The 14,884-nt window shown below is 37.4% G+C and overlaps 1 protein-coding gene and 1 long non-coding RNA gene across 2 annotated transcripts in view; one reads left to right on the top strand and one right to left on the bottom strand.

Annotated features, from left to right (window-relative positions):
* The window catches only part of LOC127535740 (uncharacterized), a 511,585-nt gene that overhangs the window by 416,335 nt on the left and 80,366 nt on the right, over positions 1–14,884 (bottom strand). The window lies entirely within an intron of this gene.
* Positions 13,419–14,884, top strand: part of ppargc1b (peroxisome proliferator-activated receptor gamma, coactivator 1 beta) — a 115,883-nt gene continuing 114,417 nt past the window's right edge. Inside the window, 1 exon segment of the mRNA XM_022213998.2 lies at positions 13,419–13,961. Coding sequence (XP_022069690.2) covers positions 13,881–13,961 — 81 coding nt within the window. The 5' untranslated portion in view covers positions 13,419–13,880.

The following is a 14,884-nucleotide window of genomic DNA, read 5'->3' as shown; positions in this document are numbered from 1 at the left end:
AAATAAGTTTACATGAATGAACGCATGAATGACTGAGTGAATCAAATAATCAGTATTAATTTATTGATTTATTTACACACAGAACAGAGGGTTTTCAGCATTGATTATGAGATCAACCATAATCCTCCTCTTTAATGTCCATGCAGGCTTTTGTATGTGGAAATATTTTGGATGTCACAAGTGCACCCACATGTTAAACTCCTTCTATTGGACATCCTGGTGTCCTGCATTAAAAGAAAAGCAACTTTACACTGAAGATACCATATCTCAAATGGAAATTTAATGGCAGGATACATCCATCATTCCCAGGGGAAAAACCCTCAGGGATAGTAGGAATAATGCTTGTTTTGATCTGCTGCTTGTGATCTTGAATGGTTTAGATCATGAATCAAAATGGTAAGATTCCCTCATTCCTCCATCAATAACTGTTGCTGAATTAAAAGACAAACTTGAACATGCTAAAAACAAAGTAAAGTGATAGATGGATGGATGGATGGATGGATAGATAGATAGATAGATAAACATACAACACAGTAGCAGGAAAGTACAGCATTTAAGAATAACACTGGCTTGTAGGATACCCATTCCTGATTAAGCAACACAAATAAAACACAAGTGCAGGTATATCAGTCCTGCAGTAGCCGGTAGCAGGTACCCTAATTCGAGCTGTGCACTATGTGCCGGCTGTTCAATAGTACAGTGGAAACGGGGATAAAGGAGAGTTTAAAACAGTTACTCTTAGCATGACACACTCTGTAGCGTCTACCAGAAGGTAACAACTCATACTCTGAAAAAAAGAGTGTGAGAAGGATCAGACAGTACTCTGTTTGCCAGACTGAGCACTGACTTTTCAAAGATCATCTGAAGGGGAGTGTTTTTAAAGTATCATAAAGCCAAACTCTTGTGATCTTTTAGGAAAATATCTATTAGAGAAATGAAAATACATGGTCGCCATGCACCAAAGACTAAAAGAACTTGGTTTTAAAGAGTTTACATTCTTTGAAAAAGGGGGTCATACCAACAAGAAAAGACATTTTTGCCCACTTCTTTTTCAGTGTGAAGGTATAGCAGCTGAAATGTCCAGTTAAGTGAAATTAACTGAGGCCGAGCTGACCGTTGGATGCCAGTGGAGTTCACTGTCTTTACCGCACAGATTTATTTCAGCAGACATCAAAGCACGGACGTAGCTGTGGCTGTAATCTGGGATCTTATTGGAATGTCTGCTTCAATGAAATACTGCACTCGCCTATATGTACGATATTCATTGACACATAGCAGCTCTGCTTAGCCACGGCGTGGCCTCAGATCACGGCCTTGTTTTCAGGTGGCCGACCGCACCCTGAGGACTGAACATTATTGAAATGTCAGCTGGAATGGTCTGGATGCTTCTAAGACACACATCATCTCAGTTTACAGTCAAGAGACCTGGATTGTTTTTAGTGCTTGTGGAGGTCCGCTGCAGCTCGGTGTGATATACTGAGCCACTACCGCTGCCAGGGTTTCACCAGCTTATAGCCTGTTTGTCATCTTGAGTGGAGTTTTCTTTTAGCTTGAGAGACATTTGTTTTGTAAGCCCCCCGCGGTGTTTCCTAGTCTCGTCGGCACATTTAGTGTTTGTACCCTTTGTCTTTTAGTCTTTATTGTGTATACAAAGAGATAACTAAATATAAAGTGAGTGCAGAGTTGTTTGTGGTCGGGACATACTCCCTGAGGACTTAATAGTTTTAAAAGACGACTTAGTTTAGGGCACAATTCATAAAAGCGAACCTGTCTTCTTCTTCTTGTGTTTGGATCTTGTACAGAGTTTCAAAAGTTCCTACAGAACCTTCCTGAATCTGTAAGTTTCTCATCCCAGTTCTCTTCACCAATTCACAACTTTTCTCATCTAAATTTTGTTGCATTCATCACCAGCCAGGCTTCATGCCTGACCTGCTTACCAATAATTTACTGTGACGCTGATGTCTTAGAATTTGAAGGTTGTTTTACCGTTGACCTCACTGGCAGTCAGCCTGGACCAGAGGACTGGCCGAAGGCCTGACCTTTAAATATTTTAATCTGGTGATGGTCACACACATGCACTAAATATTAAAATATTTGGCTGCAAGGCTAAAATATGCATTAATCTCATAAAATCTTGACACCCTTTCTGTGGAGTTAAATGAGAATAAATGCAGACATTAAAAAAATAAATATAAAATTTGGTAACATAAGAAGAGGACATCACTGGAACACAGTTTGGAAAAGTTTGTGAGCATTTCAATAATGTTGGCTTCTTCCTCTGAGGCCAACCCTGACCTTACAGCATGCAAAATTAGCAGGTTGGTAAATTCTGGTGCTATTTTTACCAGTTGTTATGACTTGTGTAACAACTAACTACTGTTACTGAAATACTTTCAACCTTGCAAAAGAAAAGTGAGGTATTCCTTTTTGTTCAGACTAGATCAACAGACAGGCAGAGCAGGCAGCAGCCCAGCAATCCCACAGCCTCCACTGGTTCGCTGTATAATAACTAGTTTTGGTTAATTTGAGTTACTTCACCACTGAAGCAGGACTAGTGAGTTACCAGTCCTGAGCCCTACTACTGGAAGCAGCAGTAAGACTCAGGAGTGGTAACACAATAAATTCCATCAAACCATCATATTTTTTATGCTAATTTTGAGCTGAGCAGGTCATTCCAGTACTTCTTCCTAGTAATGTTTTCCGGTTCCTCTTGGGGATCCTGAAGTGCTCTCAGGTCAGATGAGATATACAATCCCTCCAGCGAGTCATAGACCTACCCTGAGGTATCATCACAGTGTGATCTGCCTGGACAGTTTCAGACAGTTAAAATGAAGGTGTGTGTGTGACAAAGTGGGTGAGAACTCTAATTTCTCCTCGCCCCTTGTCTCTTGAAGCTTCCATGCTACACATTACATGATTACTGTTTTACTTCTGTGTATTTTGCTTTTGTAAATCAGTTCTAGAGTTACTGATAATCTTGCCATTATCAGTAACTCTGGAGCTGATCTACTAAACTTTTTGAATATACTTGCCAAACATGCACTAGAGGTTGGCTTATAATTCAGCATTTTGAAAACAAAATTCATGACAACTGATTCAAAAAATGCCAGTCTCCAACTCACAATATACAACCAACAAATCACTCAACTAACTGAATTGTATATCTCGGTCACAAACAATGGAATGGTTGCTGTACAGCATTGCATCGCTTTAGGTTGGGCAGCTTTCAACAAAAATAAAAAGTCCTAGCATCAAAACGAGTTCCTCATCATGAAAACATCTTTGACACTTACAGCATGCCAGCTGTGTTATACGGTCTTGACTGTGTTAACTGGACAACAAAACCACTCCAAAATCTCACTGTGTTTCAGAAACACATTATCAGACTCATGACTAACAAATGACTCAGCGATCCCCATTCCTATCAATGAACTACTCAACGCTACCAAACTGAAGCCAATCACATCAGTTATTAAATTAAGAGTACATAAACGATATGGTCAGATCAAAAGATCAATCCATTGTGTGAGTAAGATATGTCTTAAAGGAAAGTTAGCCGGTAAGAAGAACAAACACCGACAGCCAAAACACCTGCTTGGTAATGTCTACTCATGGACTGGATTTGACCTTTTTTCTCTTAACTTATCAGCTGGTGACTGAACTTTGTGGAGAAATAAGTCATGTTGATGCACCATCTGCAACAAGTGGAAAAAGATGATGATTTTGCTTTAATGTAACCATTCTAGTGTAACATTGGCTGAACTCATCCACTCACTCCCTACTCCCTATCTAGGGACCACTACATAGTGAACCATGTAGGGAGCACCTCCACAAAGCAACATTTCAGGCATTACTCGAGCTAAGCCGCCATTTGTGCTGTAGCAGCACAAGGCAAACACATTAAATTCAGTTTATTACATGGCTTAGAAAGAGGTAAAATCAAATTCAAGAATACAACCTACATGAGAAATTATTTGCATTATAATGAAAAGTTTTTGCATTCTTGTTCATATTTTCCTTTGTGCAGTGCGTGATTGCCTGGTTTGTGGCTTTGGAAACTACTTTTCACAGGTGCATTGTGGGATATTTTGAGTGCACTCTATAGGGTGTAACATTTGTGACTTAACATTCTGACAACACTATAAAATAGCAAACAAGTTGCACTGTACAGGGTATAATGATGTGATTTCAGACACAATCATTACAACCCAACGCTATGCCAGGCTTGTGTTCATTTTATGTTACAGTTTACATCCATCATATGGAGAATAAAAGGAAAACACATATTTATTCATTAGTTTCAGTCATCATTTATTAAGTTGCATGTCAAATGTGATCTAATTGTTTGTTCCTTTGTTAATATTTACCTTTCTTTGTTCCTTTTTTCTGACTCACCTGCAGGACTACAGTGTTTGGAAGGAGTCCGGCCAAGCACTTCCTGGATTTACGGTGATGTCACTGGGCCAGACCAAGTGGAGGTCTTTTTTTCCTTTTTGATGAATGTTTCTTTTGCATAAAAATGCATCAGTCAGTATTTATTTTACAAGTTTAGCTTTCAGGGACACATTTAGGAATGCCAACAAGTTTTTTTTTAGTATGTACAATAATGCTGTTTTCACATTTGTTTGCATGCAGGTTGTAGATTCGGCCACCGTCCTGTGTGATGGTAGAGCTGAAGTGAAGAGGTGTGAATTGAGCAGCATATATAAAGGGGAAGAGATTTTGCTCAATCCAGAGAGAGGTGAGGCTGTGCTGTGCAAATGGGACAGTTTTTTGTGTGTCTATGACTTTTTGTATTTTTTGTCACTTGAAATCTCACATCAACAGAGAAGCGCTGTAAAATAAAACCTCCATCTTTTTTGCACACAAGATGTCTGCTGAGCCTGCCAACCACCTTCCTGGATCTTTTGTGAGTATTGTGTCTTTTATGACTAAATTTCGCTAAAAGAATGAATTTAGGGAATAAAATCAATGGTGACAGTGTACTCATGCACTGAGTTTAGGCTCCACTTGGTAATACACTGCATGAGATATGTTGTTTTAATACACTCTCCATATTTAGCAGTGAAAAGTCTGGCAAACTAGTGGAAAGCAAGGACAAAGTTTCATTAGATCTCCTCAGCTAAAAAAGGCTGTTTGTCTTTATTTATAGCTTGTGCTGCAATTTAACTTTGTGTTTTGGCTTTCAAGATTTAAAGTCCATGTATTGGTATATAGAATTGCAGTTAAAAATGAAGGTAAATTCTAACAAATTGTTGAATTTCTTAAAAGCTACCAGATGAACCAAACCAAATAAAGAACATCTGATTTAAGCAATTAAAATTGTAAGACATTTGTCAACTTGAAAACTTTATACTTTGCTGTACGCTTGGCTACAAAGCTGAAGATCACAATCTGATTTTAAAAAGCAGACAAAAATAAAAGCAAAGATGAAAAGGTTTCCAAACCACTCAGGCTGCTGGATCAACAAAGCCATCAACAACAAAGTCATGCTTGGAACAACAAAGTCGTCCTTCTTAAATATCACATTTTAGTTGAATTCAATGAAAACATAAGAAAAATATCCGACCCGAGCCTTTGAAAATCGTCATGTTTTGCTCATCAGCGCTGATAATTGAAATTAAACCCTTGTTTCAGCTATTTTGAAGCCACAAGTGAAAAGAAATATGATTCATTGTGTGATATGTAACATCAGAGATGAATATTGCGTTAAAGTAAAATTGTCTTTATGACACAATTTGTCATTTACTCAGAGGAGAGCCTGCCATGTAACTGCAGTGCATTCTGGTCTATTTCCTACTCATGTGGTTGTAAAATTTGATCCCTGTGCCTCTTGTTAGACGGGTTTAAAGACACCCTTGACCTTGAGGGACTGCAGCCCCACACTGGCGATGTTATGATCGAAACCTTTTTGCAGGCGAACTCCACTTTAGCCGCGAGAAACATAAGAAGTTGTCACACTTGTCTTCTTTAGTCGAAAAAGAGCAGCTAAATGGAGCCAGAAGCACAAAGTACATCCCAGTGGCTCTTGTGCAACAGTGTTTAAAGACTTTATAGGGACGTTTTTTTTAGTTTTTATTTGTTCTGAATTGCATGTTTATTTGATAATGATGAGGCGTGGCTCATGCCATTTTACGTACCGTTTTGAACAGGCTTGACTGAACAGGTTGATTAAGGAGCAGTTGTCTTGTTGATCATGTGACTGCATTAAGCAATGCGACAAGCAGAGACACATTTTTCAATTTTGCTGCATATAAAGAACGACAATAAAGACATGCTGATTCTGAGATTATCGGTTATCTTTTATCTGTTGTAGCTGCTATATAAGAAACTGTATCTGTTTACTCATCAAAAGCAAGAGGAAGAGCTTGACAAGTATAATTTAAAGATGTACATACATATTTCATTTTTTTTCTCTCTTACTACCGTACAAACACTTCCTCGGATTACTTAAAACTCAAGTAGAATGCAAAACATGACCACATTATCAGTTTGTTTCTGTTTGTACTACTGTTAGCCGGTTGCCGATATCCATGTTCCTTCTTCTTTCATCCTTTTTACACTGGCTTCCAATTATTTCTGCCTCTTTATTTCAGCTCCCAGTGTGTTTCAACCTTGACGAACTGGTCCTGGTAGGTTTTATCCTCTTTCTATTGACTAACAGTATATTTCAGCATATTTAAAATGATTCCCAGTATGTTTTAGCCTTCTTAAATTGGCTCCCAGTATGTTTCAGCATCTGCAAACTGGCTTCAATATATTTTGTCTGCTTTTTTAAACAGCAAAAATATTTTTCTAAGACTTGTCTGTTTCATTTTGCCTCCTTATGAAGCACACTGTAGCTCTTAAAAATGCTCTATCTTTGCATTTTTAAAGTTGTGAGCGCCCTCATCGACATAATGCTAATCTTTTACCCCAACATTAAATGGTGATATTTACAAGTTTGCTTCCTTTTTCACTGTTTTCCCCACTTTTCCCATCAATTAATGCCAAAAAAAATGTGACCAATCAGGCTTTGAACAGGCCAGCAGTCATTCAGATTTCTCTGAATCGTATGAAAAGGTAAAACTGAAAATGAGCACACCCAAAAAGGGACAGCAATAATTCATCATTGCACGGGAAGACTGAGTGTGCACACAGCTGCGATAAGTGCTGCGGATCAATGAGAGCCAGTCTGTAGGATGTATTGGGTGCTTCCAGCAGACAGGTTGGGTAATGATTGCACTGCTCCCCTTCAGTTTCTCTCCCAAACAAATTTGGCTATCCCGGGGGGCTTTGTTTAAAACCAATCTGATGAAGTGGCTGCTTCTGTTTTCCGACCTGTTAGACCTCATTTGTGGTCCTGTTGTTGTCACAGACGGAACGATTGTCAAGAACTACAAAAATATGATGCGGGAACTGCCCCAGGTAGCCCGGGTGTCTGGCAAATGTTGCTGACGACTGCCTCCAAAAGTTGAGATTTTCCCTGAATAACAGCTAAACGACACACATGCAGACATAACATGAGAATCAGTTCCACTCTGCTTAGTCTCTGGAGCAGATGCATTTGCAAAAACAAAACAATAACAGCAGACACACGTTAAGTCGTTTTAAGTTCAGTTCTCCTTCTGCTTTAGAAATGTGAGGTGATTAATTAGTGCAAAGTGAGTTGGGAAAGTGTAAAACTGTCCGAGCCAAATTCAACGAACTTCAGAAAACAAGTTGAATAAAGTTATCCCTTAGATACGTGAGTGATTGGACCCTACACTCTTCCATAAGTGGGTCAAAAATGGCCCGAATAAGAATCAATGTGTTTTTATGCCATCTTAGTCATTTGTGTTACTGTTTGTTACAGCAGATTTTGAATATTTTGATACTTAGAAAAAAGAAGAATATTACACAGAGCAGAAAAAGAAGAATGTCAACATCCATTTTGTTGACATTTTTCCGCTCTTTTCCTCCAGCTTTTGCTACTCTCTGTCCCTCCAAGTTTATGCATCACCTCTTGTAAGATTGAGTGATATTGAAAACAGGTTTTTTGAGGAAAAGCTGGAATATGAAATGATAAGAACTTTTCATTACAAAGATATTGCAAGAAAAGGACCTCACTAAGGATTAAAATATTAGCTTCACTAGTCACTCAGACAACAGCTACAGATTTTCTTGCACATTCTCCCAATTTGAAGAATTTTTTCTTCGTTTAACATCTACCTGAGCTCTTGAAGCTGTTCTTGTCAGTACAAAGATGATCTGTGAGTGAATTTGCTCTCCATTACAGTGACATAAATAACAAATCTTTGCATATCTGGACTAAATTCAGCACTAAGCTTTGTCATACTTAGGTTGTTTTAAATTATCGTGAAAATAAGCCACCATAACTTTATTTAAAGACACAGAAAGTATGAACCGGGTCTGTTTTCTCAAATCATAAAAAAAATAAATAAAAAATCTCTGGATAGTTCTATCTATCTAATGAAGTCTGCTGATATGCTGGTTTTGTTTCTCACCAACTTAATGTCATGAAATTGATTTAATTTCTTTCATTCAACTAATCATTTTGCATTGGAGTGGGTAATTTTTTAAGATATAAGAGCTTATGTTTTAAAATTAGCTAAACTCATATATTTGTATGAAGTAAACTAGAAAAGATGAATTGATTTGACTGTGTTCCTAAGAATGTTTTACAGTGCAATGCAAGTGTGTTAAAATAGGGGTTTAGATTATGTAATATTCTGCACAGAGTATTCTAAAATTTAGTTTAATGATAATTTAATACTCTCACTGTGGCTAAAATACCAAACTAGAGTCCTGTTTAAATATAACCCAGTGTAAAATGTGTGTTATATTGATTCGTTACAAGGCATGATGCTGACATGAAGCCAAGCGCCTCTGGGATCTCTGCAATCCCCAAAGCGTTCGTGTTCTTCAAAGCCCCATGACTCACTGACATGAAAGTGATCAGACGCAGTTATTGGTTCAGTTTTACAGCACAAACTCAATTTGCACAACTAATTTCTTGCTAAAGTGATTTCGGCTCACAATGCGAATGAAGACAAACGGCTCCGGCATCAGTCGAGGCACGTTCGGCCGTCAACACACACAAAGGACGTATCAGATTATGATGCAAGTGCAAAGGAATGAAGTACAAGTCTCACTCTGATCACACAGGGTGGGTTCCTTTTCACTGAATGTCCTGTTTTAAAAAATGTTTTCAGCAAGTGCACGGGCGCGTCACTAACAAAACACGAGGTTGTTAGGGAAAGCCAGCTGCTTCACAAGCCACCGAATCATTTCAGTCAATTATTAACTTAAAAAAACTGTGAGAAATAAAATGAAGGATGAAGGACATTCTGAAACTCAAGAAAACTGATGGCAATGAAGCACGACACGGTTCAATACTTCTATCACGTAAGCAAATTCTGTTATCTACACTGTAAAAACAAATCCATTCAGAAAATTATGAAAATGTGGCCGCATCAGTGCCAGAAAAAGGCTATTGAAAAAAACACACTGGAATACTGTGACATTCAAAAATTGTAAAAACCAACAAACAAACAAAAAAAGTGTAAGTAAAAGCAATTAGTTAAACTGTAAAATAATAATAAATTATTATTAGAATATGGTTTGAATCCAGTAAAGCAGTGTGGTGTAAAAAATTTAATCATTGTGTATAAAAATGCAGATTTTTACACATTGTACAACTTTTTCTACAGTCAGTATTTAAATAAATGCTTTTTTCTTTTTAAAATTGTAATTTAACACAGCAGTGAAAATTTTACAGTAGGTAGTTTTCAATCCTTAATACACAAGTCACTGAATAAATTAAATCAATTATTTACTTCAAAAAAACAAATCAATAAAAGCCAGTGAAAAATACAATGAATGATGAAGAACATTCTGAAACTTAAACACAATAAAATCAATGATTGAATTAAAAGAGGAATGGCAATAAAACACTACGCGGTTCAATACTTTTATCACAAGATAAGTAAATTCTGTTATCCACACTGTAAAAAAAAGCAACTAAAAAAACTGTAGAAATCCATTAAAAATGATGAGAATCTGGCAGCAAGCGTGCCAGAAAAAGGGATGTTAAAACAGTGGAATACTGCAAAAAATAACAGTAATTGTTTAACTGTAAAACAACAATAATTTGCTTATTTAAATTCAATAAAAAAGTACAGGTTTATGGTCATACATTGTCGAAAAAAATGAATTATTTTGTATAAAAATCATTTTTTACATTCAATGTTTAAATACTTTTACTGTAATTTTACTAGACACTCACTGTAATTTAACAAAACACATTTAAAAAATAAAATCCTAGTTTTTCTTTCAAATCGCAAATCATCATAAAAAATGTTTTATTGCTGATTTAGAAACAATAAACTGCAATTTAGTGTTTTGTTGTTGTTGTTTTTAAAGGTTAACATGTAAATTAATATTTTTTTCCCAAAAAAATATTACTAGATATATTCTGTAACTTAACAAAACAGGGACAATTTGTAAACTAACAGCACATTGTTTAAATTATTGCAGTCAAAAACTACTATAAAATATTCACTTCTACAGTAAATAACAAGCACATCATTAAGCCTCAGCACCAAGATATGAACAATCTAAGCCAGAATCAGCTTTAATGGCCAAGTACACACACAACAGACATGGAATTTGGATTTGACTGTTGGTGTCACCATAGGAATAAGAAAGGAGAAAAATAGAAATTATTCTAGAAAGAAGAAGAGGAGAGAATAAAATAATAGTATGAACTAAATTAGAATAAAAAGAGTGTATGCAGATATTTACACATATGAAAAGAATATATGAACACAGTAGCACAAAATGATAATTGCTAGAGGGATAATATAGAGCAAAAAGTCAGAGAATATTGGCTACAAAAAGCTCTTTAGAAAGGTATCCGACACTAGTGCGTCTTTTCATCAGCTCACACAGATATTTATGCCATCCAGATGAAAAAAAAATCAAAAAAAGAAGATTGTTCCAAACCGACATCCTCTTGCAGTGTTGTGACTGAACTGAATGCTGAGATTCTTCTTCAGTTACAATGGCATCAGCTAATGTCATCAACTTTGCTAAGTGACTGACAGAAGCTGAGTTTGCAGTTGCCCGGCAACAGCAACATGATGCTGCCACTTCTGTTCATGCTGCTCGAAACAAAGACGGAGTGGTGCGAGTGGAGTTTTCAACTCTGCCGAGTGCGTCCCGAGTGATCGGGTCCTTTGTGTTTACTGCTGGTGATAACTGTTGAAGTTTGCTCGGAATAAAACCAGCTTTCAGCCAGCGGCTTTGTTTTACGGTTGCATGCTTCTTTCAGGCTTCGATAAAGAGAATAAATGTTGAACTCCTGATCTTAGGTTTTACATATGAGGGCATTTATCTTTACAACTTACAACGTTTCAAATTTGTACATTATAAATACTGTAAACTACACCTGTGAGCCTCTAGAATGCTTTCTAGGCTTCCAAAACAAAAGTCTTTAGTTTTTTAGCTTTATTTTCTTTTTCTTTGCATGCAACTGTTGAACCTCAGCAGGCTATGTAGCTGATTTACTCTGTGCAGGAAAATACAAACCATTAAAAGCAATAGAATGAGCAACATGTACAAACAGTACATTAATTATTAACCAACATCGCCCTAAATGTGCAATATATAGTCTCCATATAACAGCTTAGATCATCATGGTTAGTCTTTAGCCGTGTCTTCAGTGTTGAATTTTGTGCTTTCTCTGATACAGGTGAGAATTTGCCTCCATTTACGCGACCATTCAAAAGTTTGAGGTCACTCAGGACATTTCTTGTTTTCCATGAAAACTCATATTGTTATGTGCTAACATAACTGCACAAGGGGTTTCTAATCATCAATTAGCCTTTAAATATGATTAACTCACACAATGTAGCATTAGAACACAGAAGTGATGGTTGCTGGAAATGTTCCTCTGTACCTCTATGGAGATATTCCATTAAAAATCAGGCGTTTCCAGAAAGAATTGTCATTTACTACATTAACAATGTCTAGACTGTATTTCTGATTCATTTAATGTTATCTTCATTGGGGGAAAAACTGCTTCTCTTTCAAAAACAAGGACATTTCTAAGTGAACCCAAACTATTGAACGGCCGTGTATCTGCTGCTCTGATTGAAAGTCAAAGTCCGCTTTATTGTCAATTCTTCAATATGAACAAGACATTCCAAGGATCCAAATTGCATTAGTCTCTCTTCGTGCAACAGCAGACATTAAATAAACACTTAGAAGGTTCTGAGATAATAAAAAAGTAGAATGCAAATTTAGAATCAAAATATATAAAAATGATTTCAAATTGCAAAAAAGTGAGTAAATTAACAACTAAAATCAGGTAAACTAAAAACAAAACTAGAGCTAAGCAACAACTAAGAAAAGCAGAACTGAGTGAAATGTAAACATGACTATGAGATGAAGTGGCGTGGCAGACGTCTGAAAGTAAAATGTCTGAAAGCAGTTTTCTTGAATGTATCTGTGCAGTGACATGCAGAGATGATTCTACTACGAAGCAACATTTATGAGTTATGTTGAGCCCAAATTCGTTCTTTTCTGTATAGTGAAGGTGTCTTCTAATTTGCAAGATCGTCATGGTAACTGATTCAGCACAGCTGACCGGCTCAAAGTTTAGCATTTAATTCAGCGGTAAGAAGTGTCTCCCTTTCAGTTATTTTCCCGACGATTAATGATGCAGATTCTCAGCTGAGAGAACATTTTATATCTGCAATATGTTCGTAATCCCACTGAAAGAAGTCATGCAATTACAGCAGCCTCAACTGTTTTCATTACTTTACCATGAAAACTGACATGTGTTTAGCAGGTTCTGTAGAATAAGGTCCCGATTAGCTGCCCAGCCCATTTTATACTGCTGGTAGTGCAGCTGAAAGAACATAGATTAAAAATAAATAATAAAAGGTGTTTTTTTTTTTTACAGAGAATATTTCATTGAAAACATTTCAAAATAATATTTTTGCTCACTTAAATATATTTTTCAAAGTGTAATTTTACAGTCAAACATTGTAAATGAATTTTTAAAAATATATTTTCTTTTTTTTTTTTTAAATATGGACACTGGCAGTTTTTTAGGGTTAACATCTAAATCAATATTTTTCTATGATTTTACTAGTCATTTCTTGCAATTGAACAAAACTTGTATAATCTGCAAAATATTAAATGTTTTTCATCTGACTTTAATATATTCTTAAAAGTGTAATTTTACAGGCAAACATTGTAAAAGCATTTGTAAAAAAAAAAAAAAAAAAAGCACAGATTTTTTTTTTAACGTGGACATTATTGACAGTTTATTTTTTGGGTTAACATCAAACTCAATACTTTCCCCCATTCTGTAACTGTACTAGTTATTTTATGCAATTCAACAAAACCTGGAAAATCTGCAAAACATGTAATATTTTTCAAAATCACAGCAAATAAAACAGGGAAAATCAGAATAACAGCATTTATATACTGTCAAAAACTGTCATAAAATGTTTGAAATTTAACATTTTTTGCAGTGTAATTCACATATCCATCACTGAGTGTTCTGAGGTTTAGAGAGGCCACCTGAGCACCAAGAGAGGAAATAAAAGGATTCAAAAATCATTATTTTTTTATTGTGTATTACTAATAAGTCACTGCATTTGTCTGCAGTAGACAAACCACAGTGAAGTAATTCTCATTTAATTGCGGGCCTCCACTGCGTTGACCCCCCCGGTGGTCCCCAGACCCCACTTTGGAGCACCGCATATCTCCAGCGCGCCGGTTTGTGTGTAAACATATGCGCCCCCTGCAGGCGGTCGGCCCGCACTGCTCCTCGTCCGCCTCCTATACTCCACACTCTGACTCCACGGCTCCTCATTCACTAGAAGATGGCGGACTGCGCTCCACTATTAGATGAGGAACTCTCGTCCTTTGTCTTCAATTACCTGACAGAAAACTCCGGCAGCCAGGTAAGAACCGGGCCTCTTTGGACACACGGGACTTTGGGCTACGCGCGGCGGGGCGCGTCTTTGCACGTCGCCGGCCGTGGTGCACGCTATGAGCGGTTGATGCCGAGCCTCTCGCCCGGCTTGTGAGCAGCATCTCCCCGGCACAGTGCGCCCCGCCGCCTCGGTCCTCATGCATGTGAATGCGCGTAAATGTCTACTTTGTCTTGACGTCTGGCTTTCACGTGTTTTCTGGAGGAAATGCCATCAGCCATCGGCGATGAGTGGGATTTAACGGATGAAAACGAATAAATGTTGTATGTGTCGGTGCTGGAGCGGAGAGCAGCCGGTGTGTGGCAGCTCTGTGAGGATTATTTGGTATGCAGAGGGGCGCTTTGGAAACTTTTGACGCATTCTTGAGGGAAGTTTTAATTTCAGTGCCGGAGACTTGGACACGTGGTGCGCCTCTGAACGCATGGACAAAGCCTGAGGACTATTATGATTTTATGACATTCTGATACTAATTTGCGGGCTACAAGACTGCTTGATTTTAAGTGTTTGTGAAGAGAAAAACACTTGTGTGCCTTTTTTGAGTGTAGTTGACGCTTTCGCTTGGACACGTTTTATTTGTTTTCCGCGCACAATCCAATCGGCTGTTCTAATAAAGTGTGTGTTTGTGTTCCCGCTGCACTTCATCAGTGCTGTGTAATTGTTATTTATCCACTTCATCGTAAGCTGCTTGCCACAGCATCGGGGGCTTAGCTGTGGGATCTCTGGATCTCCTCGTTGGAAATCTGCAGGCTGCTCGATGCAAAGTTGAACAACTCCCTCTGATGATCAATTTCCCAGGCATTTCGCACAGGAGATCAGACAGTGAGGGGTGTTTTTTTTTTTAATCAGCTGAGAAAGTTGGTGCGATTTGACGTTTTCGTAACCGGCTTGCGTAA

This window comes from Acanthochromis polyacanthus, chromosome 10 (genome assembly GCF_021347895.1).
Source record: "Acanthochromis polyacanthus isolate Apoly-LR-REF ecotype Palm Island chromosome 10, KAUST_Apoly_ChrSc, whole genome shotgun sequence".
Classification (NCBI taxonomy): Eukaryota; Metazoa; Chordata; class Actinopteri; family Pomacentridae; genus Acanthochromis; species Acanthochromis polyacanthus.
The sequence above is the reverse complement of the archived record's forward strand: the minus strand, read 5'-3'. Positions and strand labels throughout refer to the sequence as shown.